General features: G+C 39.5%; 1 protein-coding gene across 3 annotated transcripts; it reads left to right on the forward strand.

Moving 5' to 3' along the window:
- The first annotated feature begins 661 nt into the window (after positions 1 to 661).
- On the forward strand, positions 662 to 17454 carry PPP1R15B (protein phosphatase 1 regulatory subunit 15B). Of its 3 annotated transcripts, XR_010024910.1 has the most exons (3): positions 663 to 3010; positions 10916 to 11048; positions 17388 to 17454. XR_010024910.1 is itself a non-coding variant. In XM_063115018.1 (2 exons), exons 1-2 carry the CDS (start codon positions 1094 to 1096, stop codon positions 6189 to 6191), a joined length of 1038 nt encoding a protein of 345 aa, XP_062971088.1. In that variant the 5' UTR covers positions 662 to 1093; the 3' UTR covers positions 6192 to 6259. The 3 variants fall into 3 exon arrangements, 2 of the variants coding, with proteins under 2 accessions (XP_062971088.1, XP_062971087.1); XM_063115018.1 differs by lacking the exons at positions 10916 to 11048; positions 17388 to 17454 and adding an exon at positions 6178 to 6259 and having other exon boundaries at positions 662 to 2117; XM_063115017.1 differs by lacking the exons at positions 10916 to 11048; positions 17388 to 17454 and adding an exon at positions 6178 to 8829.
- Positions 17455 to 24705: the final 7251 nt, after the last annotated feature.

The raw sequence follows: 24705 nt of genomic DNA on the forward strand, positions 1-24705 counted from the left end.
AACACGGATTTTAATATGCGTGCGGTATGTATGTCAGCTGGACGCTGAAAGACCTCAGACCTAGATCCCAGGTAACGCTAAATAGTGGTTTAGATACTCTAAAGCAGAGGGGACGGGAATGCATAAGAATAATTCATTTTTCACAAGATTTTTTCACTCCAACTGTTTTTTTTCACTCCAGATGATTTGTGTCTTTACACAGCATTGCCCAACTCTTACATACTAAGGTCTCAGGCTGATGGTCTACTTAGCACTCAACGATACAGAACCCTGACGATGTAAGTCTAAGATAAGCGTCTACACCTCGGTGTGTCTTAGGCCATTAAAAGGGCTCTGAGGACTTCGCCGGTTACCTTGAAACCCTCCCACTTCCGTGAGCCCTTCCCTTTAACCCAGAGGGCGGTGGGGCGCTCTCCTAGGAGACCACAGGGAAACGACTGCGCGTGCGCACAGCCCGGGCCGGCTGATGCAACCTCCCGAGTGCGAGCTGCTCTGCTGGTAGTGAGGAAGCGGGCGGGGCGATAGGGCGAGACCCGGCAGCCGCCACCCGGAAGTGTGCGGGAAGGCCCGCCCCCCGGGGACTCTGCGAGTGACGTCAGGAGGCGGGGGGGCGTAGACGCCCGACCGTCCTTCCGGTGGCCTGGCGTTGTTCTACCTCGGCCCCGGCCCTGCGGCCATTTTGAGTTTCGCTTCCACCCGCTCTTGCTTGCCTTCTCAGCCCTTCCGGTGTCGCGCCGCTCGGGGGCTTCTTAGCAGTCCGTTTCTCCTGGAAAGTGGCTGCCGCTGCCGCCGCGGGAGGGCTCCTATCTATGGTGGTGAGGCCTCGAGCGGACTAGGACACCTCCTCCCCCACTAGGATGGACGTCGCCTCAGCCGCCGCCTCCTCCTGCTCGGGCCGTACCGCACTGTGGTCTGCCGCCGGCTGCCAAAGCCGCTGCCCTGTGTGGCTCTTCTGCCGGCCCGGGGATCGGCCTGGAGCACCCACACCGCCGCTGTGCAAGGCCGAGACTGAGTAGGCCGCCTCCGAATCTCGTCCGACCGCCATCCGCTGACCTCCGCGGACCTGCTTTGAGAGATTGCCAAGAAAAAGGAGATGGAGCCGGCGACAGACGGGTCGCGGAAACGGCCTACCCCTTGGGCGGGCTCCCGCTTCCGTCTGCCCTTTTTCTTCTCTCGGCGATCGCAGCCAGACTCTTTCAAGTTCCCAACACCTCCCGCCCCGGAAAACTCCGGGGACCCCGCACTACCTTCCTTTGCCCAGCCCGAGGCTCGGACCAGCTACTGGACGAAGCTGCTTTCCCAGCTCCTTGCGCCGCTCCCCATCTTGCTTGAGAAGCTGCTGATTTGGACTCAACTTTTCGGTGGGATGATTCCGACTAGATGGCTAGATTTTGCCGGAGGCTACAGCGTCTTGAGATCCCTGAGGGGACGGGAGGAACCAGCCGACCCCACAGCGCAGAAATCTTTGAGTTCTCTGCGGCTCGACCCCTCCGATCACTCGGTTGCCAGTCCCCTTGATTGGCTAGAGGAGGGGATCCACTGGCAGTGCTCGTCCCCAGACCTAGAAATGGAACTTAAAGCCAAGGGAAGTGCTTTGGACCCCACAGCACACGCTTTTCTCTTAGAGCAGCAGCTGTGGGGAGTGGAGCTGTTGTCGAGTAGTCTTCAAGCCCGGGTGTACTCTGACCGGGGACTTGGCTCTTCGCCCTCCGGGCCTGTAAACGTTCAGCGCTTAAGCAATTTCAGCGTAGTCTCCTATTTGCTGAACCCCTCGTACTTGGACTGCCTTCCCCGGCTAGAGCTCGGCTGTCAGAACAGCATTGGAAGTGGCGACTTAGTTGATTTCCAGACACTAGCCCCAGGGAGCAGCTACCTGACTGAGGACCATTGTCATCCCCAACCACTAAATGCAGAAATCTCTCCAGCCTCGTGGCAGGGATGTCCACCTCTTTCTACAGAAGGCCTGCCAGAAATCCACCATCTTCGCATGAAACGGCTGGAATTCCTTCAACAGGCTAGCAAGGGGCAAGAGTTACCCACCCCTGACCAAGATAATGGCTACCATAGCCTGGAGGAGGAACACAGCCTTCTCCTGATGGATCTGCAACACTGCAGAGGTAACCCAACACAGTGTGTTTCCCGCACTGGAGCCATTCCTGGAACCATCCAGGAACCCACGGAGGAAAAAGAATTGTTGATTAAAGAAGTTCCACTTGCTTTGGAAAAACAGGGTCCTTCAGAAAGTTGTCCATCTTGTGAAGTGCCTATGGAAAAAGAGGCTGGGGAGGACCAAATAAGTTTAGTTGACTGCTTAGACATAGAAGATGACCTTCCCATTTCTGCCAGACCAGCTTGTAGTAACAAATTGATAGATTACATTTTGGGAGGTGCTTCCAGTGATGTGGAAACGAGTTCTGATTCAGAAGGTGAGGATTGGGATGAGGAAGCTGAGGATGATGGTTTTGATAGTGATAGCTCACTGTCAGAATCTGACCTTGAACAAGACTCTGAAGGGCTTCACCTCTGGAACTCTTTCTATAATGTAGATCCTTACAATCCCCAAAACTTTACAGCAGCAATTCAGACTGCTGCCAGAATTGTTCCTGGAGATCCTTCTGATTCAGAGAAGGATTTGTCTGACAAGTCTGATCTAGAGAATTCTCCCCAAACTGGAAGCCTTCCTGAGAACCCTGACCATAATTCTGGGGAGGAAGATGACTGGGAATCTAGTGCAGATGAAGCAGAGAGTCTCAAACTGTGGAACTCTTTCTGTAATTCCGATGATCCCTACAACCTTTTAAATTTTAAGGCTCCTTTTCAAACAGGGAAAAATTGGAAAGGCTGTCATGACTCAAAGAGATCATCTGAGTCCATTGTGGCCATTTCTGAGTGTCACACCTTACTTTCTTGTGAGGTGCAACTGTTAGGGAGCCAAGAAAGTGAATGTCCAGACATGGTACAGTGTGAGGTTCTTTCTGGAGAAAGACACACGCACATCAAAAGAAAAAAGGTTTGTTTCTTTTCTTTTAACATGACTGATAACTTGTTCGGTTTTGATATAGTTAAATATAAAAGTGACTTTTTTGGAGCATAGTAGTACATATTTTTGAGGAAGGCCTCTAAGCTCATATAGTTGGATTGAGAAATGTTCAAATGACCTTTCCTGTTCCTCTTATCCTCAACCCCCCATGTAGAGTGTTGTTACTGTCCAAAACAAAGATATCACTGTATAGATGTAAGCAGAAAAGTGCCATTTTCATTTGGGTTGGTAGCTCTGGGCTGTTTCCCTGTAAGCTTCAACTTCCCACTCTTTTTTAGATATATTAAACAGATACATTAAACCTTGTATATACACAATTTAATTTTTATAGAGATTGAGAAGGTCCTGATATAGCCATAATTTTAAGAGTTTTAAATGTAGTATGTTGTTTGCAAATACTTAATATTTTATTTGCATGACAACAGTGTCTTCGTTCTTGTCCATTAGAACACAAAGGGATGATGGATACCAAGTAGCAAGTCAGATTTATCTTGTTGTTTGCCATGAAAGAAAATATTAATTTTCAGTATCAAAAACTTTTTGACATTACATGGTTTTGATTGACAGTCAAAAACCATACAGGAAATAGTATTGCCATTTCTTAAGAGTGCAATATTAATTATCAGTGGCCAGCTACAGGTTAATAATTGTAGTAAACAATGTTGGTCACTTATGTGGCTTGTCTTGAGTATTTGCTTCCTGTTCCCAGTTAGTCTTAAAACTTCATGAAGCGTTTTTACTCTTTCATTACATTGTCAGTTTAGCTTTATTTTGGAAGTCTTTTGAATTGCTTTTTTTATCTTTATTGTTTATTCAGCTAAAGTTATTAACTGAAAAGAAATCCTCCCAAACACAAAGGTGTCTTTTATTGTAGAGAGAAAGTTTCTTCAGTTTTCTATAACTTCATTTGGAAAGAGAAAGAAATGGGTGAGTTTTCATTGACTTCAGATTCTGCAGCATCAGGGAGTTTCAGGTGGACAGGACCATAATTTATTGGCTCCAGATGGCCAGCTTAATACTTTTGAAATTATTCCTGGGGCAGAAAATATCTCTAAGTGGTGGTAATCTCATGTCTTACCTGTAGAAGCAGAATAAGTCATGTTAAAAATTAAATTTTAGTTCACACTTCTTAAATGCAATGATAAAAGAGCTTTTCTCTATGATTCTCAGGGCCCCCTGACAAAATGACCTATTTAGAGCTACTAGATAAAGTGGGGAGGTGGAATGAGCAGTTGGCATCTGGAGACCTATGTTTCTTACTCCTAAGTGGTTAGGGGCAACAGATTTGGGAAGACATACAGGCTTGGGAAGTTACCAGACTCTGTGGCCTTGGTTCACTCTCATGGAAGTAATAATCTCATCTATTGTACAAATTATTGCAAGATTTTAATGAGATGAGTAAATAGAACTCATAATTCATTGCCTTGCCTTTAAACACTTCATTTGTCCTGTTGAGGGACCTCATGCCAGTCTCATGTCTCGATTTAGCTTACTCATTGAATAAAATGAAATTAGTGAAGTAGAGGTGAGACTATTAACTATGAACTAGAAGCAAAATTATTATGTCTGAATGTGATAGAGTTATTTGACAGTCTTTGCCTGCCTGCCATTCTTTAGGTATATGGGAATAATGGGTCACGCCTAATTCTTAGAACGAGGCTTTCAGATTTAGGAGTTTAAAATACTTTGTGTCATGGCATAACAGTGCAGATTGTGGAGCCAGACTCAGTGTTTGAATCCTGATTACACCACTTAGACGCTGTGTCATTTGGACAAGTCCGTTAACCTCTTTTTCTTGTTTCCTTATCTGGGGATGGTAATATTCTGTAACTGATAGGTTGATGTGAGGAATATATGAGATAAAAATTGTAAAGCTTTTTGAAAAGAGCCTGGCATATGGTAAACATTATCCATAACTATTTGTTATTATTTATCTTAGTGACACAATGAATGAATAAGGACTAGAATGCAATATCTAGTAAGGTGTTACATACCTACTAATTGTCCTCAGGAGCATTCCTTGGCCTGATGTAAAGGGAATGAAAGTAGTAGGCCACAGGGATTAGCTGATGTAACTATGGAACATACTTTAAAGCAAGTATTTACTTTTGGAGTTTGATAAACTTCTTTATTGTTTGGAGTTTGAGAAACTTCATTATTAGAAATTAAGTAGGGATTAAGTAGTAATGAGTAGGGATTGTCACGCATTACACGTCATCATGTATATTATGATATTCACAATTTAATGTAACTATAATGATAGCATATTGAATACAGAGGTTTTTAAAAAAATCTTAACTGCAAAGTCTCTTACAGTAACATAGCCTTAAAGATGTTGATTTTGCTGTACTTTGTTTACTAAGTAACCTTCTCTTCTATATTCTGATTACAGAAGTAGTAATATAAAAATAGTACTACATGTTGATGATACAAAATTGGAAAGCATGAAAAGTGAAACATTTTTTTAAAGGAAAAAGGGAGAATAGAAATAAGTGAAAAAAGCCGGCTCAGTTGCTTAGAGCAAGTTGCTGATAACACCAAGGTCTTGGGTTCAATCTGTACCAGCCAGCCACAAAAAAAAAGAAAAGAGAAATAAGCAAAAATATTGTTATAGCCTTTGTGCTTTGATAAAAACATTGATTTCCAGGGATATGGTGGTTATTTTCTGAAATATTTTGTGTGTCATTTTGGGGAAGAATATCACAGAACTGTATTTCCCTAATGATTAAAAAATAGATATTAATAACAGCAGGAAAATTTTAGTTCCTCATCTGGATTCATTTTATTAACACCAAGAGACAAGGGCAGGTGGGGGGTGGGGGTACAGTGTGTGGGTAGATATATATATATCTATATATAGATAGATATGTGAAAGATATATATGTATGAAAGATATATCTAGATATATGAAAGGTATGTTTATATATATCTCAAAGATTCAGGTGGCATTCATTCAGTATTTTATCCGAATGCCATCTAATCAGAACTTTTTTTTTTAACCTCAGCTATAGTTGGAACCAAATATTCCTGTAAGACATTTGATATTCTGAAATAATTAGTAGCATAGTGGTTATTGACCTTGATGCTAATTGTATAAGATCCTAGAGATTTATTAAAATTAGTCTTTGTCTTTATAGGTAACCTTCCTTGAAGAAGTTACTGAGTATTATATAAGTGGTGATGAGGATCGCAAAGGACCATGGGAAGAATTTGCAAGGGATGGATGCAGGTTCCAGAAACGAATTCAAGAAACGGAAGATGCTATTGGATATTGCTTGACATTTGAGCACAGAGAAAGAATGTTTAATAGACTCCAGGAAACATGCTTCAAAAGACTTAATGGTTTCGAGCAGCATTAAGACGAGTTAACAGTCTGTAGCCCTAGCATACACTACCTCTTACTTGAGAGGTTTCTTTTAAAAACAAATATTGGCAGCTGTCCTTTGACTTTTTTTTTTTTTTTTTGAGAGGAAATGTAGCTCGGATCCAGTGATCTAGTTTAGTTTTTTTTTTGGCAACATATCCCACTTAGAAACATCTGGGTTTGAAGTCAGCCCTGATAATGAAGGATGAGATAGTGTGATTTCTAATTCTCCCTTTTTTGATTTAGTTGGAAATGTTTTTAAATGTCCTTTGCTTGTTTGAGGCGAAAAGGGGACCTTTTGAGTTGTAATTTTGCACTTTCAAAACTTATTTTCTTGGGAAACAATATTTATAGGGCTTAGAGCCCATTTTCAGCTCTAATTTAAATTACGTTTATCTGTCTAAAATCTTTGGGCTCTCTTTTTTTCCCCAGCATTCTGAAATTAATGGGCTTTTATGTTTTTCTGAATTTTTTTATTTTACTGATTTGGCCCATCTGCCTTAAGGCTAAAAATATAATCTTGTATATGCTGTCAACTTGCAGTACATTATCTTGTGTCACTTTTTTTTTCCTTTTAAAAAATGACTGGTTGAAAATGTGTAGTGGATTTTTATTTCCATGTTAAGTTCTGTACATAAGGTATTTCCAAGGACTGCCCCCAAACCTACTCTCTGCTACTTTGGGAAAGCTGCATCTTTCTGCCAAATTTTAACATCAAATATGTTTAATATCTGTGCAAACTGTTCCTTGGAGAGGGTTCTGTATATGTTGCTATAGTTCCCAGTTGAATGTAGTTCTTTGTACATTTCAAATTGTTGTAAAACATTCTAGGAAGTAATAATTACATCATAATCATTTATTTTTTAAACATAAAAGCCTAGAATTTTCCTGGGAAGAAAAAAAGGAGACATTTCAGAGTAATTTGGTTTTGTTGTGTATGCTCTTAACAGAAAACCAGTGTTATTAATGTCATGCCTCAGCACTGTCACTTTTGAATCCTGTCAAGGTGACGCTATAAACTTGGAAATGGGAAGTTCTGAATTTTCAAGTTTGAAATGTAAAATGTAAACTTCAGTTAATATCCAGGTTTATTGTTTTCTACTATTTTAATAATGAGAGAAGTAATGGCAAGGCCTGTACTTTCAGGATGGGATAGAACTATAGATTTAACAACTACAAAGTCTTAATACCCAAAGTTTACTTTTGAATTGAAGTCTTTGCATTGACTGGTTGTGCTTGGTTTGTTTAGATAGCTTTACATAGTGTGCATCTGTTACATTGAGAGAATGTCAACCAACTCTTTAATGATCTGTTTTTACTCCATGTGCCTCCTGTCACAGGTAATGGAAAACATAAGAATAGATGACCTCTTAATTTTCAACTTATTTCAGTGTGGGGATGAAGTTTTCATCAGAAATTCTTGCAGGGTTACTACCTCAGTTTATAATCTACCTGGTTATTTTATTTCTATCTGGTTTGCTTAAAGAACTGCATCCAGTGTTGATATATATATATATATATACACACACACACTGAGAGTATATATATATACACACACACATAAATACATAAAACACACTGAGAGTGCAACACCATAAAAGGTCACATTTTTGCAGAGCCCTTATTCTAGGTGTTTTGTGCACCTCCATTTTAGGTAGTCATAGGGAATGCATTTGTAGGATTTGGCATAATACCGTGAAAATAGGCTAGTTTCAAGCACCAGCTGTCAGTAGGAAAGCAGGCATCATTTGCCTTAAAAAGCTTTTTGACAATGTATACACATTCTTTTAAAACCAGACTGAAGCATACTGTTTAATTTCAGAGACTTAGGTTGTATTTTGTCTTTCTGAAATCTAACACCTCTGCATAGTTGAAAATAATGGTGCCTCTTTCACTGGATTTTGGAAAATTGTTCCCTTCGGATTCTATCCTCATTACCAAGTGAGTAAAATCTTGGTTAAGAATTCTTCCATCTACTCCCCTCCTTTTGAAGAAGTGATCAGATGGTGATGAGAAGGACAGAAGGGTCCATTTTAAAATTGGATTGAAGGAGAAAAACAAAATTTTTGTTAGTTTCATGTCAATCCTTGTTATTAGGACAAAGTTAAACCCCTACAATCTTAAAAAGAAAATCCTTGGAGGTTTTAATTAAACATTTTACACATTTAAAGTCTTGTAATGGTGCTTTAAGTGTCAATGTAGCATGTGTAAGACTTTGTACAGACAGGTAAAATTTCCATTTCTGAGTAATTAAATGTGATACCAACACCTCTTCATCTTTAACTTGAAATCAGAACTATCAGATTTTATTTTTTTATAATTTAAGGAAGGTGAAGTTAGGGGACTAGAATACTTCTAAATTGGCTTCTACAGATCCAATGATTTAAATATAACCAGTTTGTTGGGATTTTATAGCTAAAATATTTGTGTATATAACCTAACTAATCTGTAAATTGTAATAAATATATTTGCAATTATTAAATGTTACATATTTTGGTTCAACTTTATATTGTATTATAGTATTTTACATTGGTTTTGGGATTGCTGAGCAGGATTTTCAGGATTAAACCAGGTATTTTTGTAGAAACATTATAAACTTAGAGGTGCTGAACAAATTTCTGTGGTTTAAAAAGGTTTTGTGACACGTACATTGCACTTCAGCTAATTGAAGGGAAGGTGTGGTAAGGAGATAAATATAATTCCAAACCCCATTTTAGTAGTAGAAGAATTTGGTTCTTAGCCCTTGTAAGAGACTGATGATTTGATTCTAAAATTGTCCCCAACCATCCAGTTCTGCTGCAAAGAAAACAATAAAATAAATGGAATATTAACAGGAACAGTAAAACTCATATGCTGGGCTTTGCATAGTGTTTCACATAAGTGACAGGAAAATCTGCTTTTCGATTTTGTGTATTACAAGGGTACTTCAAAAAGTTAATGGACAGGGTCTGGCTGGTTAGCTCACTTGGTTTAGAGGATGGTGTTGGTAACACCAAGGTCAAGGGTCTGGATCCCCCTACTAGCCAGCTGCCCCTCCCCGCCCCCCAAAAAAGTTAGTAGAAAGATGCATATTGTCTTCCAATTGTATTTTTCCAGGAAGTACCCTCGTATTATTCATGATAATCATGGTATTGTAAATCATGATGTTCTCATTTACAAAATAAATGTAGTGTTAACATTAGGAAAAACCAAACTTTTTATTCTGAAAAAAGGACAAAACATTTGGGTTATGGCAAATCTATTGATGGACTAATTCTCAATTCAGGCATTTGGATTCTTCCAGCTAATGAAGAAAAATTAAACATAGATTTTGTAACTGGAAGGAAAAACTTTTAGTGCAATTAATGTTTAGTACAAATTGACAACCCCAGGTTATAGTTTTATTTCCATTTTGGGGTTAACTTAAGCATTTTTGGCGGTCTCCCCGGGAAGAGATATGTGAAAATAGCCATATTCACATCAAGCCGGATTTACTGCTGTGCCTATCCTGATACCCTATAGAAATTGTACTGTTTTTCTTTTCCTACTTTAATAGAAAGTTTAAAGCAAATATTTACTAACCTCAGAAATTTTGAAGTTACTCATAGATCTGGCAATTGCATGGTCTCTGGAGTCTCATTTGGAGAATTCCTTTGGACTCACCTCTCAGTAACCTTTAAAAATAAAAATGGGAATATCTTTTCATTAAGTGCATGTTATTTATAAAAGTAATGTAAGAGATACACAAGGCATTCTTGGTACATTTAAAAAAAGCATGCTGCCCAGGGTGCCTTTTTGAGCTGGGAGACTTAATTTCTTTTTATCTGTAAAAAGAGGTTTTGATTTTTTTTTTTTTTTTTTAATTTCATTGTTGATGACACAAATGTTAGCTATTTGGAATCTTCCTACATTGGTAATTAGGATTCTTTCCTTATGAACTTAGTTCAGTGTTTTATGATCCAGCAAAACTTAAGTTTGTGTGGGTCAATTATGACTCTAAAATACAAAGGCATCATGATAATTGAGATCCATAACAATAGGTATAATAAATAGGATATGTAAATGTCTTCTAATCCTGCTCCTTTTGAGGACTTATCAAGCAAGACCTATGATGCTTTCGACTTAATATGTTTCAATGGCAAGTGTGACATCAGGGAATTTAAAGAGAAGTCATTCTACACATGGAATAGAGAACGGAGGTTGAGGGTGTGGGACATGTATTTCTGTGTAAGCAATCTGAGTTACATCAGTGTTTTACCAGCAGCCAACTCCTTAATCTCACCATGGAAAGATTGGGGAAATCAGGTTTCTGGAAAGTGGGTTGCATGATTCCTGGGGAGGATACCCTAGAGATCTAATGAGACTGAGAATCTATTTGCCTTAAGGCCTAGAAAGATGAACTATAAGGGAAGAAGCTTTGGAGAAAATTTTCAGGTTTTGCTCCGTTTACCCTTCTCTTTATCTCAGTGCTAATCTTCAGTTTTCTTCTACCTTTATTTGCTGAATATTTTGTTTTCACTACTGTTTTATAGATCCTTACCTAGAAGAAGGATGAGGACCTTCATAACAAAAGAACAGCACAATTGCGAGAGATGCAATCCAACAAGAAGAAAGGACCTTACAACTCTACAGAGTTTATTGCACATTTTCCCACCAAAATGTTGGGTAAATATTTATACTTTAAGACTCGATTAACTTTCAGAAACATCCCAAAGATGTTTAGCATCAAAGAAAGGTGATAATAAAGCTGGATATTGCTGCTTTGAGTTAAAACTTCTTTTTTTAATGGGGTTCATATATTGACTTTTTGGGAGGGAGGGCAGTTGGCTGGTACGGGCTAACTGGCCAGCCCCATATATTGACTGAAGGCAAAAACCAAAGAGGAGTCCCACAGTAGTTTTGAAAAAGGCTCATCTGGATATATGTTCTGAAATGGTTTTTAAGAACAAATTTCATCATGAGAAGACTAGCTCCTTTCTGGATCTCAGGAGACCTCTGACCATCTTATCCCCCAACTCCTTCTTTCTCTCTCACATAACTTTTTATAATTATGCTTACTCTGACCTCATCTTGTTAATACCTTTTACTTGTTTCTTGTATTCCTCCCCCGTCACTAGTCTGTAAACTCCAAGAGGGCAGGGATCATCCTTTTACTCTGTCGGCCCAAATTAGAACTGTGCCCTGGTCATGTTATAGTATATACATTTTTGTTGAATGAGTTAGTAACTTTCTTAAAGTTCCCTCTCATATAGACTTTACCAATGTTTTATCAACACAGCCATGTTTGATAGGAAAAAAATGTGCTACAATCATAGATGATGCAGAATCATAGAACTTAAAGGTCTTTAGAGAAGACTGCAGTAAGCTCTAACTAAATTTGTAGAATGTAATTACAAATTTCAATTTGGCTAGGGATACCACGTCAATTAGAGTATCATTAATAAGGCACATGTTAATTTATGAATTTAATATGTGAGCAAATCAGCCGAGACCTTTTCCAGAATTGATTTACTGTATTGGAGTACCAGAGTATTCTTACCATCACACCAGGGGTTTAAGTTCTACTCCTTCTTGGCAAAAGATTGGCTATGAGTTTCTGGCAATGCTCTGTTGATGCCACCAGAGGGCGTGAACTTACCATTTTCGAGTGCCTGATGGATGCTTGTTAGTAATCTGATGGCTATTGCTCCCTTGGAGGTTGTTCCCTCTGTGTATAAACAAGCTGGAGTGCTGCCCTGCCCTGCCCTGCCCATTCCAGGCCTGCCTGGCCTATTGTGACTCCACCTTTTGGTAATTACCCAGAAGTAGGGGCTGTTCCTTATGGGAGAACCAAGATTTGTATTTGAACACAAACAAGTGAACTGATTCTTCCTGATCTACACAGGGAGAATATAGTGAGTATGGTGATTTAGGAGACTGGAGGTGAGATCTAAGAGGCTAATGTAAGGCTATTTGCTGAGTTTTTTGTATTAGGGTTTTTCCAGTTAGTGCTTTATCTCACTTAACTATTTGCTCAGCATTCAGTTTTCTATTGCATTCCTGTGCATTGGGGCAGTCATTCTCAGTGGAAGGAGGCAGAGGGCACCACATTGCTTCTGCATAGAGAATCAATGCGTCTGATGACAGAGCCGTACATGTGGCTGGCCTGAAAGGAGGAAAAAAGAACTTTCGGGCTGGGTTTCATGCTGGTATTGCCTGTTTCCCTCTTAGAGCTAACAGCCAAGGCCACGTAGATATCTGGGACTGCTTTTTGGTAGGTTTTTATTGGCTCCAAATGAGCTTAAATCAACAAACCTAGGTGAGGGTCTGGCCCTGAGTTACTTCCAGGTGAGCAGAATGGAAGGCCATTGTGTTTGCATGTAATTTCCCTGTGCCTGCGGTGACTGAGGCAACTTTCAACTGTGTTATTGTAGTGCTTTTCCTTTCTTTTGTTTCTGCTTGATTTGATTGAGTAGGAAGGGTAGGAGTTTCTTCTTTGTGTCTCTAGGAATTTACATAGGAGGTTTTTTGGGTTTTTTTCCCCCTTTTACTTCTGATTGCCAATTTCTGGACATCTATCTCTGAACAGATTTCCTTCCCCAGGACAACCTACCAAAAGCCATGGCTCGGTTGGCCTGGGGTGTAACTCAGTATTGCCTGAGGGAAGGTACTTTTTTAGAGGAATATTGAATTACAGAAGAAAGGTCCTGCTGGGAAGTCAGGGGTAGAAGCAGGTGCATGTTCTTGCAATTAATTTCCCAGGTTGTTTCAAATGGGATGACGAGTTATGCTAAGCCAGTGTTCCTTCTTATTCCTCACACTCAGCATAGAAACCCCTCAGGGTCCTTTGGGAATATTTACTTTTCTCAATCAGGTTTCATCTCCTCTCTAAAGGCTTCTCTGATGATGATTCCACCTCTATATCTGCAGTTTTTCATCTTGTTTTCAGTGTGACAGTACCCTGTACAACTTTTTATCACTGTTCATATCACAATTGAATTGTAATTGTGTTTTGCCCTTCCGTTTCTTCCTGTAGATTGTGACCTCTTTGGTGGAAGGGTCTCAGCACGGTGACCAGACTATCTTAGGTGCACAATACACTTTTCTCTAACTCAAGTGACAATTTCCAGCCTCCTTCTTCCAACAGACAAGCTCTCTCTCCCCACCAAACAATTAATTTATCAATTCACGTGTTTCAAAGAAGCAATTAAATGTGTGAAAAGGTCTATCTGCAATGTGTACATTATTTTTATCTATAGCATTTGAGGTATTTTTTGAAAAGCAAGCCTTATTAGTGATGACTTCTTAAACCTAAGGTTTTAAATCAGTTGATGTCATATCTTTATCACTGATTTTTCAAGTGATAGTGGAACATGATCAGTGTTATGAAAGGCACTTTTTTTTTAAAGATGACTGGCAAGGGGATCTTAACCCCTTGACTTGGTGGTGTCAGCACCACACTCACCCAGTGAGCTAACTGGCCATCCCTACGTGGGATCCGAACCCATGGCCTCGGTGTTATCGGCACCACACTCTCCCGAGTGAGCCACAGGCTGGCCCGAAAGGCACTTCTTCTTAGGCAAGATATCATTGATATGCAGTTTTCTTAAATGGTTAAGGACATTGGTTTTTTATTTTTTTTTAATTGGCAAATAAGGATTGTATATATTTATTGTCTACAACATGATGTTTTGAGATATGTATATATGGTGAAATGGCTAAATTAAGCTAATTAGCATGTTTTACCTCACATTCTTACTGTTTTTTGTGGTGAGAACACTCAAAATCTACTCTATTAGCAATTTTCAACATACAATACATTGTTATTAACTATAGGCACCATGTTGTGCAATAGATCTCTTGAATTTATGCCTCCTAACTGAAACTTTGTATCCTTTGGCCAGCATCTCCCCACTGCCTTTTTTAGTTAGCTTATTGAGGTATAATTTATATATAGTAAATTTCACCAATTTTAAGTGAAAAATTCATTGAATTTTGATAAATATGTGCAGTCATGTAACACTATCACAGTCAAAATGTAGAGCATTTCATCACCCCAGAAAGTTCACTCATGCTCTTTTTTATTCAGTCCCCTTCCCAACCTCCAGCTTTTGGCAGCCATTGATCTGTTTTTTCAAACTGGTTTACCTTTTCTATAATTTCAAAAAATGGTATCATACATACCGTATGGACCCTTTTGTGTCTGGCTTTTTTTTTTTTTTTTTTTTTTAAAAAGATGACCGGTAAGGGGATCTTAACCATTGACTTGGTATTGTCAGCACCACACTCACCCAGCGAGCCGACTGGCCATCCCTACATATGGGATCCGAACCCGTGGCCTTGGTGTTATCAGCACTACACTCTCCCGAGTGAGCCACGGGCCGGCCCTGTGTCTGGCTTTTCTAATCTAGTGTAATGCTTTTGAGATTCATCTACGCTGTTGAGTATATCAAAAGTCCATTCTTTTTTATTGCTGATAGTATTCCATTGTATGATTATACCTCAATTTTTTTTTTTGATTCCTAGATAAAGAACAGTTGGTTTGTTTACATTTTATGGCTGTTATTAATAAAGTTGCTATGAACAGTTGCATTCCAAGTGTTTGTATGGGCATATGTTTTCATTTCTTTTTGATAAATCTTGGAGTGGGATTGCTGGGTCATTTGGTAAGAATGTGTTTAACATTATAAGAAACTCCCAAACAGTTTTGCAAAGTGGCCAGTGTTTGAAAAATCCAGTTGCTCTATGTCTTTGCCGACATTTGATTTTGTAAGTCTTTTTAAGTTGAGCCATTCTAGTGAATTTGTAGTTGCATCTTATTTTGGTGTAAAGTTGCATTTTCTTGATATTTAATGATGTTTAGCATCTTTTCATATGTGTATTTGCAATGGTAAATATCTTTGGTGAAGTGTCTGTTCAAATCTTTTGTCCATTTTTTAACCAAGTTATTTGTGTATGTGTGCATATATATTGTTTTAAAAAAATATTCTAGATATAAGTTCCTTATGACATATATGTTTTGCAGATATTCTCTCCCAATCTGTGACTTGCATTTTCATATTTTAAATAATGTTATATGAAGGGCAAAATTTTTAAATTTTGCAGAAGTCTAGTTTACCAACTTTTTTTTTCTATGATCCATGCTTTTCCAAAGATTTCAGAAATCTTTTCCTAACCCAAGGTCACAAATATCTTTGCTTATGTTTTCTTCTAGAGGTTTTGTAGTTTTAGCTCTGACATTTAAGTCTGTGATTCATCTTGAGTTAACTTTTGTATATGGTATGAGGTAAGAGTTGTGATTCTTATTTTTGCACATGGATATTCAATTGTTGAAAAGACTATCCTTCTTTCACTGCATAAGCCTGGCACATTTGTCAAAAATCAGTTGACTCTGTAGGTGGGTCTATTTCTGGACTCTCTGTCCCGTTTCACTGATCTATGTCTCTGTTCTTACATAAATACCACACTGTCTTGATTACTGTAACTTCACAGTAAGTCTTGAAATCACCTTGTTCTTTTTCAAAAGTGTTTTGGTTATTGTAGGCCCTTTGCATTTCTATTTGAATTTTAGAACCAGTTTATTAGTTCTTACAAAAAAAAAAAAAAAAAGGCCTGGTGGGGTGATGAATGGGATTACATTGACTCTCTAGATTTGAGGAGAATTGACATCTTAACAATATTGAGTCTTTTGATACATAGACATAGTACATCTCTCCATTTATTTGAGTATTCTTCAGTTTCTCTCATAAGTATTTGTAGTTTTCAATATACTGACCTTGTACATATTTTGTTACATTATCGGTAAATATTCCTATTTTTGATGTTATTGAAAATTGTACTTTTTAATTTCAATTTCCTTTTCTTTGCCGCTAACATAGCAGCAATACAGTTTATTTCTGTATATTGATTTTGCGTCCCCTGACCTTAGGATTTTTTACATAGGTGATCACATCTTAGAATAAAATCAGTTTTGCTTCTTTCTTTCCAATCTGTATGCCTTTTATTTACTTTTTCTTGCTTTATTGTACTGACTCGGATACCTAGCACAAAGTTAAGTAGAAGTGGTGAGAAGACATCTTTGCCTTGTCTATAGGATCAGTGATGTTTTCTCTTTCATTCCCAATGTTGGTAATGTATGTCTTCTCTTTTTTTTTTTCTTATCAATCTAGCTGGAGGTTTATCAATTTTATTGAATTTTTTCAAAGAACCAGCCTTTGGTTTCATTGATTTTTCTCTGTTGTTTTTGTTTTACTTTGTTTTGTATTCTAGTCCATTGATTTCTGATCTGTAGTTCATTTTCTTCCTTCTGCTTTCTTTGGGTTTAATTCAATGTTCTTTTTCTAATTTCTTAAAGTGGAGCTTAGACCACTGATTCAAAACCTTTCCTTTCTTCTAATATAAATATCTAATGCTATAAATTTCCTTAGAAGCTCTGTATTAGCTGCTTCCCATGTATGTTTATATGTTGCGTTTTCATTTGCATTCAGTTCAAGATATTTTCTAATTTCCTTTGTGCTTTCTTCTTTGACGCATGTCTATTTAGAACTATGCTATTTAATTTCTAAATATTTGAGGATTTTCCAAATTTCTTGCTGACATCTAATTTAATTTTCATTATGGTTGGAGCACATATTTTGTTTAATTTTAATCCTTTTAAATTTATTGAGACTTACTGTATTCCCTAGCATATATCTATCCTGTAGAATGTTTGACAAAAAAAATGTGTATTCTGCTGTTGCTGGGTGACATTTCTCTATATGTCAGTTAGGTCAAGTTGGTTGATAGCACTGTTCAAGTCCTATATATATCTACTGATATTGTGTCTATCCTTTTTCCATTGCATAACTTTGGTACATTTGTTTTATCAGTTATTGAGAGAGGAGTATCAAAACACCAACTATAATTGTTGAACTGAATAATTTATTTCTGCATTTACTATGTCAGTTTTTGCTTTATGGGTTTTGGGGCTCTTTGCTAGGTGGATACAAATTTATAATTGTTTTTCTTCCTTCTTTTGCCCCCCAGGAGATATTTGGGAAAGTCTGGAGACATTTTTGGTTGTTGCAACTGGGCGAATGCTGCTGGCGTCTAGTGGATAGAAGCTAAAGATACTGCTAAACATTCTATAATGCCCAAACATCCCCCACAGCAAAGAATTGTTCAGCTCAAAATGTCAAGTGCTGAGGTTGAGAAACCCAATTTCTTTAATACTTCATACCCAAATCTCTAACAATTTATTTTTTGCTTGTGGGGGCAGAGGTGGGCAGCTGGCCAGTAAGGGGATCTGAACCCTTGACATTGGTGTTACAACACCATGCTTTAACCAACTGAACTATCCATCTAGCCTCTCTAGCAATTTTTTAAGAATAAACACTTCTCGTTGTGTTGCCTGCTTTTGGTTCATTTCAGAGCCCTGAAATGTTTCTTTTTGGCAGTTTTATCCATTTTTATATTTGTTTTTGGTGAGGAGGATTTGCTGATCTCTTCATGTCATGGTAGCTGGAAGTCTGTTCATCCTTTAACTTCTAACCTATCTGTGTCTTTATATTTAAGGCAAATTTCTTGTAGACAGCATATAGTTGGATCTTTTTTTTCAATCCAATCTGACAATGTCTGCCTTTTAATTGGGAATGTTTAGATCACTTATAATTAATGTAATTATTGATAAAGTTGAGTTTAAATCTACTGTCTTGCTTTTTGTTTTCTGTATGTCCCATCTGATTTTATTGCTTTTTCTCCTCGTTTCCTGCCTTCTTTTTGATTGTTTTTTGTGATTACATTTTATCTTCCTATTAGTTTATTAGCTATACCTTTTTTAAAAAAATTTGACTTTAGTGACTGTTGTAATGTTTAAATATGTAGCTTTAACTCTTCACAGTCATGGTATACCTTTGAGTAATATTGTGCCACTTCTAGTATAGTACCTGACACACACACACACACACACACACACACGTACTCCATGACATCGTTTTGGCCAACTACAGATCACGTGTACAATGGTGGTCCCATAAAATTATAATAGAGCTGAAAAATCCTATTGCCTAGTGGCATCATAACTTTTATAATGTTGAAGTGCAATGCATTACTTATGTAGGAGCAATAGGCTATACCATATAACCAAGATATGTAGTGGGCTATGCTATCTGGGTTTGTGTAGGTACACTCTGTGATGTTTGAACAATAATGAAATCACCTAATGTCACATTTCTTAGAACATATCCCCATCATTAAGTGATGCATGACTATCCTTGTGTGTGTGTGTATGTGTGCGTGTGTATGTGTATGAGTGCTTTCCAGCAGTATGCTTCCATTTCCCCCTCCTATCCCTTGTGCTACTGTTGTGATACATTTTTACTTATACAAAAGTTATAAACCTACAATAACTTGCTATATTTTTGCTTTAAAAACTCAGTAGTCTTTTTTTTTTCCTTTTTCTTTTTTTAAAGATGATCGGTAAGGGGATCTTAACCCTTGACTTAGTGTTGTCAGCATCACGCTGTCCCACGTGTGCTAACCGGCCATCCCTATAAAGGGATCCGAACCCACGGCCTTGGTGTTATCAGCACCACACACTCCAAAGTGAGCCACGGGCTGGCCCTTAAAAAGTCAGTAATCTTTTAAAGAGATTGAAAATAAGAAAAAAATATTTACTGTATATTTACCATTTCCAATGCTTTGTGTAGATTGAAATTTCTTTTAGATATCATTTTCTTTCTGCTTGAAGAACTTCAACATTTCCTGTCATGCAAGTTTGCTGATGATGATTTCTCTTAGGTTGTTTGTCTGAAAAAGTCTTTATTTATCTTCATTTTTGAAAGATACTTTCACTAGCTGTAGAATTCTAGGTTGATAGGGTTTTTTTTTTCTTTCAGTACTTTAAAGATGTCATTCCATTGTCTCAGCCAGCTCTTGAATTCCTTGAGTCCGTAATTTTGTGCTATGTCTGTTGGAGTTAGAATGTTACATGTAGCACCTGTCTCCTCAAGTTAACTGTTTCAGGAACACATTTACCTTTTCTCAGTAGCAAATTCTGATATTGCTATTGAGATCATAACCACGTGTAATTTTTCCTGTCATTTTTTTTTTTTTTACTTGAGGGCTTACACACTGGCCTATCATCTGCCTTTGACTCTGACCCTAATATCAGTTCCTCCTGATCCTGTGTTTCTCTGTACTCTTTACCAGAGCACACATTATCCTTTGTCTACTCCATCTAAGAGTAAGTTTGAGAGATTGGTCCTCTCTGATGTCCTTCCCAGGGCTCTTTCTGGTGCTATGAAGACAACCTAGGCATTGGTCCAGACAGATTTGGGCTTGAATTCCAGCTTTCCCTTTTCACGCACTGTGTGCCCTTGAGTAAATTACTTGAGTCTTAGAAGGCCAACTGTAAAATTTGAATAATAATATCTCTCAGAGTATTTGGGAGGATTAAATTAGATAATATATGAAAAGTTCTTAGTACTGTATTTGGCACATAATATCAAACACTCACATAGTGTATGTTATGTGATATATGTATATACCTCCCAATTTACAGTTGAGGGACTGAAGCATAGTAACCTACCCAAGTTACACAACTAGAGAATGGCATAGAATTAGGAGTTAAACCCAGTCTGGCTCCAGAGCTCATGCCTTTAGCTACAGTGTTTCACTCCTTTTCTTGGTAAATGTTAATTCCTTCTCTTTGCATTAGATGTAATTAGACTTAGACTTTGAAAAATGAGTACTCTTGATCAAATGGATGTTGGGAAAACGGGGCAGTTAAAAGGAAGAGAGGCAAAGGTCATTTCAAGTAGGAAAAATAGTTTTAGAGGAAAGGTAGAAATGGATGGATGTAGGAAGCATGTTGGGGACATGGCTAATAGTCTGGTAAAGCTGGTATAGGTTCTACAGGACAGAGAAGTATAGTGGAGGATAATGTTTGTTATGTAGGGCCCAAATGATAAGAGTAGTTTGAATGCCATGTTAACAAATTTGGTCTGTTTCATTCTATATAAAGTAACAAGCCACCAGGGGAGTGACATGGTCAAATTGGTTCTTTTGGAATAGGTTTTGGGTTGTTTGATGGATGGATTGAAGTGAGGTGCACCTAGAATATGGATATCAAGTAGAATGTTGTGCAAGTATAGGTATGAAGTAATGAGTTCAACGAAAGGGATGGTTAGACTGGAAAGGGGGAATCATGGAAGTGTAATAGTTGGCAGGATTTAGTGGCTTGTTAGACGAAGGAGAAGGAAAAATCACAAATGAGTCAGCTCTACTATGCTTGGTGACAAGGAGGGAGGTGGTATTATTAATTGAGACGGAATTCTGAAAGAGGAATGGGTTGCTGGGGGGAGGGGTAAGAATTCTGTTTACATAGAGAACTGACCACTTTTAGCATCTTTTTCCTCTTTCCATTTGTAGGAAGTAACAAGTTGGGCCACCTAAGGGAGATTTTATAGGATAGTCCCAAGGGAGGAGTGAAAGAAGGGAAGGGATTAGGTGAAGAGAGGTGGAATTCACACCAGAGGCAGGTTTGGAGCAATTTTCATGAGCTGAAAATGGCACGGGGATTAGGGGAAGTTTTATGAGGAGCTTGGATCATTACTTTGCTCCCACAAAACTCCCCACCTTAACTTCTCTTACCTATCCTTTTCCCCCAAATCTAAGCTTGGCCAAGAAGCAGCTATCCGTTCAAGGGAACTATGAAGGCTAGAGCCAAGAGCAAATGGGACTGAAGAATCAGGGGCCCTTCCTGGCTCTTTTGGACTCCTGGGACCTCCTTGTGTCACCAGAGATTGTGGGGAGAGGCTCAATAATGATTGAGATAGAATCTCCTGCCATCCCAGTGGGATGGGGACCCAGAGCAGGTCACATTTTATTTAAGAAAGTAAAAGAATATAACAGTTTTAACTCTCCAGTATATTCATAGCTGTTAACGTATATTTAGTTTGAAAGATTGATTTATGCATTTGTTTCTCAGTAGACCATAAACCTCAGAAGAATCATATCTTAGTTATTAAGGTGGGCCCAGTGCCTAGCTTAGAGCTTTGGTTCTCATTAATTTGTACATTCAATATTATTTATGAGTACAGAGGCCCTGTACTGTGTGCTGAATATTTGTTTACTCAGCAAATATTTACTGAGCACTTATTGTGTGCCAGGCTCTGGGCAAAGTGCTGGGAACACACATAAGAGCAAGACTGGCAAGGTCTCTGCTCTCAAGGAGCTTACTTTTTTCTTTTTGGGGCTCACCAGTACAGGGATCCAAACTCTTGATCTTGGCATTATGAGGCCGTGCTTTAACCAACTGAGCCAATTGGCCATCCCCTAGGAGCTTACATCTTAAATGGGAGAGTCAAAACACAAAAGCAAATTAACAAGAGAGCTTCTGGTGGTGATATATGTTGTGAAGTCAATAGAAGAGAGCCATATGATAGAAACTTGGGGGATGACTTTGGATACAGTAATTGGGGAAGGCTTCACTGAGGAGGTGACCTTCAACAAAGTACCTCAGTGGTAGGAGGGAATGGTTCATGAGATGATTTAGGGGGAAGGTGAGGACAGAAAGAAGGCTATGGCTAAGTTGTAATAAACAAGGTGGAGAGAACTATGAATGGTTGGTCAAATAGGGGCCAGATCAAATGGGGCCTACAGGAAGGAAATTTGGGATTATATTAAGGGTAGTTGGACGTCTTTAATGGTGGGGGTGTGGGGTACTACAATTATATTTTCTCTTTGAAAAAATCTTCTGTCTATAGTATAAAAAATGCAGTGGCCCAAGCAAGGAAGAAGGCAGACCAGATGATGAGGCTATTGGGATAGTCTAGGTAGGATGTGATGAAGGCTTGGACAGGTGGCATTGGAAGGGGAAAGGGAAGATTTGGGGTACATCTGGAGGGAAATCAAATTGACTAGATGTGGAATGTGAGCAACAGAAAGAAATCTAGGATGATTCTTAGGTAGGATGACCGACCATCTCAGTTTGCCTGAGACTGAGGAGTTTGCTGGGACATGGGATTTTTAGGGCTAAAACCACGACAAGTTAGCAAATCAAAATCAGGTTTCCAGGCAAACGAGGGTAGTTGGTTACATGACTTCTAGGTTTTTGGGCCAAGAAATGGGGTGGGTGGGTAGTTGATGATGCCATACATGGAGATAGAAAGGACTCAGGGAGAACAGATTTGGAGGTGTAAACCAAGAGTTCTATTTTGGCCATGTTAAGTTTGAGATGCTTATAAAACATCCATGTGGAGATGGAGTAGGCAGTTGGATATACACATCTGAAGTCCGAGGGAGAGGTCAGATTCAGACAGAAATTTGGAAGCCAGCAATATACAGATGATATTTAAAACAATGGAGGAGAGTGCCTAGCTAGAGTATATAAATGGAGCACAGAAACAGGCCGAGAGTAGAGTTTGGATACTAACATTCTGAGGTTAAGCAGAGGAGAAGCAGTCACCCAAGGTATTAAGTAGGAGTAGACAGTGAAGTGGGAGGTAAACCAGGAGAACAAGTTATCATGGAGGCCTAGAGAAAAATGAGCTTATGAAGGAGGGAGTGGCCAACTGTATCAAATGCTAATGAGTAAAACAAAGACAAAAAGGTGGATTTAAAAGACAGTCACTGCTCCAAGGAGTTCCGGTGCAGTGAGGAGACAGGAAGTGAATCCCCACGCAGTGGTGAGTGTGGTGAAAAGCACAGGATGCCAGGCAAGCACAGAGGGCTCCTTCCTGGGCTGCGTCGGGAAGAACTGAGAAACCAGAATGGATAGAGAAGTGTTCTCCAGGCTGAGGAAGCCGCAGGCACCAAGGCACAGTCAGGGTTGCAGGGCTTCCGGATGGCTGGAGCAGAGTTGGGAGACAAACTGAGGCAGGAAGTGCAAAGAGGGGAGGGCCAGAGCTGTCAAGTGCATCAGAGAGGTCACCTCAGGTGAGAACGGAAAAACGTTGGATTTAGCAACATGGAAGTAAGTGCTTATCATTGCCAGAATAGTTTTAGCCATTTTCAAGGAGTTGTTTAGATAGAAACCAGATTGTGAGTAACTGGGAGGCAAGGAATAAGATACCCAAGGACTAGGTCCCTCCTTTAAGAAAGTTGAAGTGAGAGGAGGAAGAGTGGATGATATGGCAGCTGGGGGTGGGGGTAGGAGAAAATTCAAGGGCGTAAAGGTACTGTAGGAAGGCAAGGAGCAGGAAGAAAGAAATGAGGGTATTAGAAGGACCAAAACTGTGGTCAGAAGTGGGATGTTAGAGTTTATGTTTTCTAAGTTGGAGCAAATCTAAGTGGTGAAAAAGTCCAAGGTCTGGCCCTGGGTGTGAGTAGCTTATTGGAGTGGAGGTCAATATCGCTGGAGTTGAGGAGATCAAGGTGTTGCGAGGTTAGGACATTGGATAGTTCGTTCACATTAGCACTGAAGTCACCCAGAATGGGAGGCAGGTATGGGAGGAAGATGATGCTGAGCTGGGAGCCATGGTCTGTGATGAGTGTAGAGGACTGACTAGCAGGTTGGTGAGCGGCAGAGACAAGAGGGAAAGACGCCGGTTGGCTGAAGGCAGGGACGGTTTTTACACAGGGATGGAGGCATCATGGTGCCTTATAAGTTTATTGAACTAAACTAAACTGAAGTGCTGTGTACCAGGAAATGCCAAGGTCAGCATCAGCTGACATTTTCTAGAAAACCCTCAGGACAGACATTAAAGTCAGAACAGAAAGAGCATTGCCTGCCTAGACTGTGGAGTCAAGAAGAGACTCAGAGAAGAATCGTCAGCAGGTTGACTGCTCAGCCATCCCCCTAGGCTCCACCCAGCCCATATCTCTTGCCCTATTTCAATCTTCCCCTCCCCCAGTGCTAGTTCTATGCTCCATAACAGTCCTGCCAGGAAAAATCAGCCAGCCATCTTGGGCTGGCATCATTCCCAGGAGAAGCCAGAGCAGAGGCTTTGAGAGATGGGGCTGAAGGAAGCACATTTCAGGTGCACTTCTCTGCAGTGAGCAAGGGCTCATTAGCCAAAACAATCATCTTCCCAGGCCCATTCTTGGGCCACCTTACACAGAACCTGAGCTTTCTCGCCACCCTTTAACATAGGAGTACAAGTCGCTTCCTGCTCAGACAAAAGCCACCCTAACCTCAGCCCTGCTGGAACACGAGTGCCATTCGCACATTCCTTCTCCTTGTGAGTGGTGTCAATACACACAAGGAGCACTTCCAGGACACTGCTCTCTCTTTTTCTCCTCCTACTCCACTAGCTGCTTGCTATTCAGTCTCCTTTGTGGGTTCCTTCTCATTGACTGGACCTCTAAGAATTGGAGTGTCCCAGTTTTTAGCCCTTGATCTCCACCTCCTCACTACCTACGC

Source organism: Cynocephalus volans, chromosome 11, assembly GCF_027409185.1.
Source record: "Cynocephalus volans isolate mCynVol1 chromosome 11, mCynVol1.pri, whole genome shotgun sequence".
Taxonomy (NCBI): Eukaryota; Metazoa; Chordata; class Mammalia; order Dermoptera; family Cynocephalidae; genus Cynocephalus; species Cynocephalus volans.

Excerpts from the sequence above, each read along its gene's own strand:
- PPP1R15B (XM_063115017.1), top strand. The coding sequence starts at position 1,094 with ATGGAGCCGGCGACAGACGGGTCGCGGAAACGGCCTACCCCTTGGGCG. Across the intron at positions 3,011-6,177 it reads CGCACATCAAAAGAAAAAAG|GTAACCTTCCTTGAAGAAGT; the intron begins GTTTGTTTCTTT and ends TTGTCTTTATAG.